Source organism: Pholcus phalangioides, unplaced genomic scaffold (genome assembly GCF_987345545.1).
Source record: "Pholcus phalangioides strain wild (caught in Gottingen) unplaced genomic scaffold, Ppha-v1.0 ptg000009l_1, whole genome shotgun sequence".
Taxonomy (NCBI): domain Eukaryota; kingdom Metazoa; phylum Arthropoda; class Arachnida; order Araneae; family Pholcidae; genus Pholcus; species Pholcus phalangioides.
Genome location: NW_028301602.1, coordinates 57,768,976 through 57,778,604, shown reverse-complemented (window position 1 = coordinate 57,778,604; position 9,629 = coordinate 57,768,976). Strand labels below are relative to the sequence as shown.

Sequence of the window (9,629 nt, the reverse complement as noted above, 5' to 3'; positions counted from 1 at the left end):
TCAACATTCAGTTTCTTCTCTGTACATATAAAATAACATGTTCTGACCGATTAATCATCGCTGAGCCGAAACCGTTTTGAAGCTATATTTATGAAATCTGGTCAGTAGTTTTATTTCATGACGTAAAGTCACTAAGAAGGGATTGTTTGAAATTCGACTCATAAAGGGATTTCAAAGGTTAAAAAAATCACGACGAGTCGAAACTATAATTATAAAATTTGGTCAATAATTTTGTTTACTACTCATTAAGAAGGGGTTTTTCGGAATTCGACCGCTTAGCTGGTCATAAGGGGGATTCAAGGTTGCATAGAGAAATCCCACAATCAAAACCGCTGAAGCTATAAAGGAATTTGGTCAATATTTTTTATAAAATTTAAAGACTCGCACTATATATAAAAAGGGGTTTTTTTTTCAAAATTCAACTTTTAAGGCTCATAAGACGGTTCAAAGGTTATATGGGGCAATCATGGCCGAGTCGAAACCGCTGAAGCTATACTAAATACGAAATTCGGTCAGTATTATATTTTATGGTGTAGATACCCACCAAGAGGGGATTTCTGAAAATTCAGCACTTGAGGGGGAAATCATGGGGTCATTCACTTTATGATTGTATTGTACATTCATAACAAAACCAAATTCTACAGACATCAGGTTAGTAAAAATGAAGCAATTGAAATTCGAAATAGAATATTTGACAAAAAGAAATTCACACAAACAAATCATTGTTTTACTAATTTCTTTTATCTCTATCAACATATAGTACAAAGCAAATGTTAAAATAAAGACACGCTGATGAAAATGTGCATGAACATAAGTCTGTTTATTCTAATAAACTTATTTTAGCATTATAAAATCACAAATCAACATTCTATTTCACTGATACACATCAGAATAGTCATACTCTCTAAAGTATTTGTTGAAAGGTTTTGATGTAATTTTCGCCTTTCTACCAGCTTCCAACATTTCCTGGACTGACTGTCTTTCGACGGGGGGTTTCAGTTCCTCTTCCAAAGTACACTCTTCAGTGAATATTTCTGGTCGTCTTGCAACACCAGTCTGAAGTATATCAATGTCTATCCGACACTCCTTTTTGATTGTATCCAATTCATAAGGCGAAGACACAAAATGGAAAACAAAATAGCTGAAAATGTAAAGCGTGAAACAAAAAAAAATTAATATGAGGCGCCTTGCATGCTAAGTTTTCACTTAAAAGAAATCAGTGCTACTATGTATTTTATAGAAATATGTTATTTCATGAAAACGAAAAAAAAAAAAGAAATGTCATTAGCAGGGGCCAGTTGTTGATTACATTTGAATTTTTCAATACTTTTTTTACTTCTAAGGCATTTTTTCGGGTTTTAGGGATATTTTTTGGGATTTTTAGGATATTTTTCACTTTTTCTTCCAAATAAAAAGTATGCTAAAAAAATTTAAACAAAAAATTCACACTACTTTTATCACTTTACTCTTGTATCTTCCTTTATAGACGACAAACAAACAGGGCCGGATTAAGACATTTGAAGGCCCTAAGCACTTGAACGGTTGTGGTGCCCCCTGGTCTCTACAAGTACACTTAACGCGATATTGAATCTAAAAATTTAAAATGAAAATTTCAGAAATAACTAATTTAGGGCAGAATTATGATGTGAATATTTAATATCATATAAAGCACGGACATTGAAATTCTTTCCCCGCCAGTTTGGTGTTTCTACTTGCAAAGTCGATAACATTTCTTGGATTTTTTTTTTTTTTGGCAATCTTTGGGTGTTTTTGGAATTTTGCTTTCATATTTTTAATTGATAGACCTTAGATGTTTAGACTTTTTTTTCAAAATCTTGTGAAAACATTAAAAGATATTTTCTCCCATTGACTGTTAGGATTTCAGAAACCGGCTTCAAAAGCAACCACTGAATCTTAACATGTTCAATATTACAGTACTCGCAGATACCTTATTTTTGGTGAACTACAGCCATCGAGTACCTAGAATCTAAGCTTGGGCGGAGATAAGCCTACTGAACGGTGGATCCGAGCCTACTGATCCAATGTAAATGTGTATATAAACTGACATAATCATTCTGGCCCCCAGCAATCATCATCGTGCCCCCCCCCCCGACTTTCAAATCTATCTCCACCTATGAGTCTAGGTGATCTAGATCAAATCAGAAAAGGGTGGCTCTAAGCTGTGCAACCTACGCGGACGCACGGAGCGGCAAATCAGGGGTGAAAGAAATAAACACTGCAACAAAAAGAAAATTAAAGGAAAAAAAGTTATGCATAATTTCGAACTATGAGTGACTGAATGATTGCCAATCTCCCCTTTAAAAAGTCTCGCCACAGATAGCAACCGACCTACAAACAGTACAAATGTTATTCAATCATAACGCATCACTTACTTCACTTCTGAAATACAGATGTCAGCACTGAAAAATCAAACACAACATAAGCACTCAGACTGTTAGGTACACACACAGTTACACTTCCGGCACAACTCACTAGGTAGTAAATCACCCATAGATGGTGATAGACCTGAGTTGTGCTCAGTTTGAAAGAAAGAAAGAAGGACTGAATGATTCGCAGAGAAAACCATGATTTTTTAATGTATTTCATCAGGCTGGGAACACAGCAGTGTTTTCGAGATTATTTTACTGGTGCGGCTTATACGCCACAGGGACGCCAAAACTGTCCCACACGAGTAATAACAATTAATGGTAATGTAACGCTCCTGAATTCACCATCGCTCATTTCTGCTCTATTCATTCCATTCCCCCTAAAACCATGCAGTTGATCTGTTAATATCTCATGAAGATTTGTGCAGTTTTAACTTTACGTCCTTATTCTGTAGAACTTGGCTTACTGGAAACAGCCCAAGGAATTCATGACAATTAGATCTCTTTACAGTAGGGGGGGGGGCGGCTCAGAAAAATCAGTTTGCCCAATAAGGGCCCTATGATGCTGATATAAGAAGGCCCAAGCTTACTTTATGGAAATTGCATGAAATCTCATTCCAAAAAACTCAGCATTAACGTGATCTATATTTTGTAATATTATTAGTTTTTCTACATTTTCATCTGTTTGATGAGGGACTTTACAATTAATCAAAAATTTTAGGAGTTTTTGCCGGAAAAATCTCTGTATAAAAAAAAGCATTCTGATAACTTTTTGTGATGCCGAGTTTTTTCTGATGCCCTAAGCACGTGCTTATTTTGCTTAATGCGACTCTGCAAACAAAGTTTATATACAATAAATTCCAGGCGAATTTAGTATTCGTTAAAAATCCCAAGAACTGGCCACACACACACTTAAACCAAACAATAAAAGAAAGTAAATTCGTTAAATTCTGATCCTATATGGGATGTTGAGAGAAAGAGAAATTTTCATTTATGTAATGAAAATTCCTCTTTCTCTCAACAAAGTAAATTCATGAAATAATTCATCAAAAAAGAACATGGTATAGTACTAGTATAGCAGATACTATAGGTGGGGAGGGGGGGGGGATTTTGAAATCTCACATGTGTATTTGAATGTTTTTGATCCGTAAGAATGCTGCATGCAGTAAGATTTGTTAAACTCTGTTTTGCCTTGGGAATATCAAAGAACTGATGTGTACATAATATCAATCTTCTGCATTGTGGGGGAAAGGTGGAATTCATCCTTCAGTCCTTGCAGAAAAGTATGTAGCTTACTGAATGGTATTGATAAAGCCAGCGTGATAGAAAAGGGGTAGGCCAATTTGCTAGCATGAAATTTAAAAAAAATGGTGAGGGGGGGGGGGTGGAAAACAGACTTATTGCCAGTAAAAAAAATTTAGATGTAGTGATGTCTTTACAGAAACGTCTGAAACTGAAGAGAAATTAATACTGCCAGTAGATCAGATATCCCCCCCCCCCTCCCTCCAAATATTCCCAGTAACATCTGATGTTGAGGAAAGTTTATTTTGCCTTTTCAGAAATTTTATAAAATCTAATGTTGAGAGAGAGAGAAAGAATGATTGTGTGTGATTTTCAATAGATACTATGAGAAATTTTTTTTCTTTGACAGTTAATATAATGACTTGTTTAGTTTCTAAAATGTTTGTTTTGTTATTTTAATAGCATTTTTTGTCATTTTTGGGAATTTTTTCCCTTTGGTTTTTAAGGCATTCTTTCGTGTTTTTGGTACTTTTGCAGGATTTTTAAGGTCAACAACATCTGGGCCTTGGTCATTAGTGCTTGTAATTTATTCGTAAAGCATCAGTGTTTATCAAATTATTTTTAATTTATCAAAGGTATCAGAACACTTTGGGTTTAAATTTCATTGCGGTATGGATACGGCACTAAAACAATACTTAGCCTTGTCCCTGTATAAATGGACAACACTTTGATGGTAATTCAGAATGGGAACTGATTAATACTTAAACTGCTCCCATCGTTAATAGATGATGGACATATCAGTCAGTGTCAATTGCCTATTGGCACAATCTGAATTTAAGTAATACTTTAGATTTCATAAAAATGATGTATGAATGAAGTATGTATATTTTCCTGACCTGTTTCCTTTATGTTTTTATTGCCTTCTACCAGTAAAACATTTTTGAAAAGGCTTTCTTTCGGCAGACTAAAAAAAACTCATCAACCGTTTAGTTATTTTTGTAGATGCCATCTATGCTCCACAAAAGGAAGTTTAAGTTCTTTCAAAACAACAAAAAGAGATTTTTTTTCTTCTCACAAATGTAATCAAGCAACTTCCTTCCCTACTTGTACAATTAGAAAATATGGATTAACAAGCTAATGAGGAAAATCTGTTCATTTTGTTGTATAACCAGGAATTACGGCTATTCTATTTCTCAGAATAATCAACACAGCATTTCCAACATAATTTAGCATACACTTTCCCGCAACTTTCATGCAAAAGATGCAATATATATTTTATTTTCACCAAACAAAAAACTATTAGAAAGTATTGACTTTCTTTTATTGATGCCAGTTGCAAGTACCATAAATATTAATTCAACTACAATTGAAATCAACAAAATTATGACCATTAATAGTTTTGATCTTTTTTTTTTTTATCCATTTCTTTGAAATTCATGTAGAAAATTTGAAAAAAGATATGCATACAAAATCAGTATAAGTATCTTGGGCTGCTTAAATTTTATTTCTAAGGACATAAGTATAGCAGCACATACACGAAAAATAAAATACAGTAGATTCCACTGAATAGAATCAGGTTTGGTTTTTGAATGTTGGCTATATCAAGCAGACATTTTTTTGGATAGAAATGTTCTCCTCAGAGCCACATCAAAAGAAAAAAGATGAACAAATAAGAAATAAAAAAAATATGTGAATTTACCTCCCGTCTCCTCCTGAGGAGGGAAGGGCATTATTATTAGAAAAGTTCACCTCAAATTATGTTGTCACTCTCCGATGAAAGGTGGCATCAGTATATTTAAAAATCCCACTTACTAGCATGCAAATTGTAAGTTGAATATCTAGACTGAAAATTCTCAGAACAGACAACAACGAGAAAACTTGTGTATCATTTTGCGTGAAATTCACATGTTACCATGTCAAGAAGAAAAAAAAAAACTTGCAGGTGTCGCATATATTTCCTACCACCTTGAAATGTTATTTTAATAAAAGCATAATCCTCAGTTCATTAATGAACTTGACCACAAATCTGAATACCTCGATACAATGATATTCTGTGGACCAAAAAAATATATCATTGTAGACAAGTTATCGTTACATCGAGAGGAAGCATTATGATCAACACCACTGAATTAATGCTGTTTATTCTGTGTTATTTCATTTCTTTTAACCCTTAATGGGCATTGTGGACATTCTGCACATAACTGGTGTCACGTGATGCCATTTTGACCCCAGCAAGTGTTAATGAATTAAAAAACACCATCAAAAAGTTTTCACAAAAGCAATAGGTTTTTCACATGACTTCATTCATCTATCAATTAAGTCAAAGAAATTTGGAAAATTATTCAGTAACTAATTTCCTCAAAAATGGTCTTTTACTAAGACACACATTTGAAAGAAATGATGGGATACATGACTTTTGAATATTTTACAGCAATTTTCATGAATAAAAAATGAGCAGATATGACTAAACTCAGAAAATGAATTTTAAAAATTCAAATAACATTTTCACAGGCACCAAAGTTAAGTGTTTATACAAAGTCGTACACACATTCCTCGCAAACAACAACACGACATGTTGATCCCATAGACCTTATGTATGATTTACTAAGAGCATTGTCCTCATGATCAACTTTGCATATCCAATGTTTCATGATTAATTTTAAACTATTATCGAGAAAACTGATGCTCTTCCAATCTGCACACTCAGGCTGTCACACAAAAAAAGCCTTAAGCAAGTGGTGTGGTGGTGGGGTCATTTTGAACCCACGGAAACTTTGATTAATGATATGGGAGGGGGGACGGGGAGAGGAAGAAGTAAAATAACATCATAAATTTTTAAACAACCAGCTTTAAAAGTACTGCAAATAGGATAGTCCAGATGCATGTCTTTCCCAGGGGGTAGCAGAATTAGCAATGTGTGCGGTCGAGATAATTCCACCACGCCAGTTAAGGGTTAAATTGGCATTATTAATAGCTCCAGAAAATGTCCTCATAAGTATCACCTAAAAAACTATTCAAAAAAAGGTTCCTCCATAAAATTCAATTAGATGCTTTATCTTATAGTCATTTGCTGCATCAAACTTTTGTGTATTACACAGAGAGTAGCAATGCTTATGATTTCATTGATACTTTTGGTGATCAAGTGGAGTAAATACCGATGTTATTTGAAGAACAAAAACAGGTGACCAGTTCAAAATATGCTGAAGGCGATTCATAATGAGCTATAAAAATATCATTGACGGCAGTTTCAAAAATTCCTTTTAAAATACAGGGTGTTGCAAAAAGAATCATCCGATTTTAAAAAATCATAATCATTCAGCTTTTAATCCGTTTTTGATCGAATAATGTATAAGTAGAAAGAGAGGAATCTCAAGTTTCACACAGTTGCTGACAGGTAGCGTTAATATTCTTCCTTCGGCCGCCACTTTAGTGTTTGTCAATATTGGCTTTTCCCACAGTTAGAAACTGATTCAGGTGACTTCTTTACTAGCAGGAAGGGGCAGCACCACACTGGAGTTGGAAATTCGAGAACTTTTGAAGAATCACATTCCTAAACGATGGATCGTCTGTACGGGACCTTACGATTCAGTTAAACATCACTGGCCTCCACGATCGCCAAACCTCACAGTGTGCGATTTCCTTTTATGGGGGTTAATAAAAGATTACGTTCATGTGCCCCAGCTACATTAGCCAAACTGAGAATACATGTAACAGCAGTGGATGGAAACATGCTTGCAAAAGTTTGAGACAAATTTGACTATCGTATAGACATATGACATGCATCCCAAGGTGGACATATTGAGCACCTTTATATAATTTGGTTTGTAAACAAACTTTACGATTAGCCATGTAATATAAAACTAATCCTAAGTGTAATATTTAAAAAAAAAATGCATTTCAAATCGGGTGATTCTTTTTGAAATATCCTGTATTATAGAGAAATGCATCATAGTAAAAAACACTGTTGTGTCGAGAGGAGTTTAACATGACAGTATAGTGAATTGTAAACAACATTCGGAAAAAACATCATTGTAGGAGGGCGGGGGGGGGGGGGGTATCATTATATTGAGTATTGTTGTAGCGAGGTTTTATTGTATTTTAGGATAACATGAAAAAATTCTCACCTTCCAACATAATAGTTCTGAAGCCTTCGATTCATTCTGTATGGGAGATTTTTCGTGCCATGGTTTTCAATTTTACTTATAATGCATTTCTCGTTCAGAAGAACTGCGCCAATTCTTTTTAATGCTGCGGCCAAATCTGCCTACAAGGGGGAAAAAAACACGCTGACTTTAATACAACTTCCAATATATAAATCGGTACTTCCATCTCAGAACATGTTTCGTAGAAATTTGAATATTTCTCCGTAATGTGAGAACCTTGATCATTCAACGAGGGAAATGTTTGCGAAATCAGTTTTAAAAAATACATTCGAAAGAAAGTTTAGAATTTTCCATTCAAAAAAACCAAAAACAATTTCATACTCTCGGCAACTGTCTCACAACCACCGATAGCTCGTACGCCGGCATCTCCTGCTCTCAAATTTCCTTGCCTTCAGCTTTGTTTACAAACGTTCGAGACGGCTTGAACTTCAGAAAAATTAAACAATAATTTCAAATTACTTTGTTTAGGCCGTCTATCTTTGAAATTTTACAGTCTTGGTTGAAATGACCATATTTCCTTTTCCTTTCCCCCTCTCTCCCCCCTTTCACTTCAGGAATTAGCCTTGGCAGCATAGAGCCCTGAATAATAAGACCAAGACTAAGACCATATTTCCTTGAGACATTTTGTTTGGGAATACGGGAAAAAACGGGACGTCGCCAATTGTCGCCAAATTTCTGCGAAATTGTTAATAATTACTTTCAATCTCCAAGTTCGAAAAATTTTTCAGAAAGAGTTCAATAGTAGGCTGACCATATTTCCTCTAGACAAATACGGGACGTTGGGATTCCAAATATGGGAAAATACGGAACATCGCTAATTATCGCCAAAACCAAACAAAGCTGCTAAATATTGTTGAAATTACGGAAAAATCACAATGGCGGGAAATGGTGCATTAATGCAAAAACAAAAACGTTAACTAAGGCAAATGTGGAAGATTAATATTCTCATATATAGTTGTAATTATCATAAAATAATTTATGAGTTGAAAAATAATGTCAATCTTTGATTTCAATAAAGAATAAAAATTCAAGTAAGCTTCGTGTAAAATACGGGAAAAACCGGGACACTTTTGCCAAAAAGTCGGGACGACCAAAAAAACAGAAAATACCGGGACTGTCCCGGGAAATACGGGACGTATGGTCTCCCCATTTCAATAGTAGTGATTCGGGACTTCCGAATATTTTGTTTCTCACTAATCGATTCAAATTCATTTTTTCACATCACCTACTCACCTACTTCGACCTTTTCCCCTCAAGTGAAAGGAAAAAGACTGTTACCAGAACATTTCCAAATACAAATTGAAACATACAGTATTTGTTTACGATTTGTGCTCTGAATGTGTTTACTCTGCAAAATAAAATATTTTTGGTGAAATTCAAAGGCCATCTCCAAGATTATTTGAAAAATCAATGTTACTCTCAACGCACAAGATGGTAAATAAAATCTATGTAATGAATTAACTTGTTCTGTCAAATATGAAAAGCTGCAGCTTTTGGCAAAAAAAAAAAAAAATTTAATTAGCATACTACTCTGTATGTTATATGTATGTGTTGAAAAATACTGACTCAAAAATATTTCAAAATCCTTCAATGCGCTTTGACAACTCAAGTTTTGCCAATACGTGTAATAGTCAGAGAAAATACAAATATATATATATCGTCATTCACGTGTTTTGTTTACAAAATTTGAGTTGTGCTTGTATAGGATGACTCATTCTTCTAGTGCTACTGATAATGCTTTGAAAAAACAAATAAAACTGACAAATAAAAACTTGACAAGAAAAATTGGATATATTGACTGTGCTTGGTGAAAGTAAGTCAATACCTGCTGTGGTCC

The 9,629-nt window shown here is 34.4% G+C and overlaps 1 protein-coding gene across 1 annotated transcript; it reads right to left on the bottom strand.

The window, feature by feature from the left end:
• Nucleotides 1-722: 722 nt before the first annotated feature.
• Nucleotides 723-8,336, bottom strand: mRpS6 (mitochondrial ribosomal protein S6). Its single transcript, XM_089236647.1, has 3 exons — nt 8,114-8,336; nt 7,754-7,893; nt 723-1,141 (listed from the first exon to the last, which is right to left on the bottom strand). Exons 1-3 carry the CDS (start codon nt 8,156-8,158, stop codon nt 874-876), a joined length of 453 nt encoding a protein of 150 aa, XP_089092773.1. The 5' UTR covers nt 8,159-8,336; the 3' UTR covers nt 723-873.
• Nucleotides 8,337-9,629: the final 1,293 nt, after the last annotated feature.

Coding starts and splice junctions, on each gene's coding strand:
- mRpS6 (XM_089236647.1), bottom strand. CDS start 8,158: ATGCCGGCGTACGAGCTATCGGTGGTTGTGAGACAGTTGCCGAGA. Junction 7,894..8,113: donor TTGTGAGACAGTTGCCGAGA/GTATGAAATTGT, acceptor TCCCCCTTGTAG/GCAGATTTGGCCGCAGCATT. Junction 1,142..7,753: donor CAGAACTATTATGTTGGAAG/GTGAGAATTTTT, acceptor TTACATTTTCAG/CTATTTTGTTTTCCATTTTG.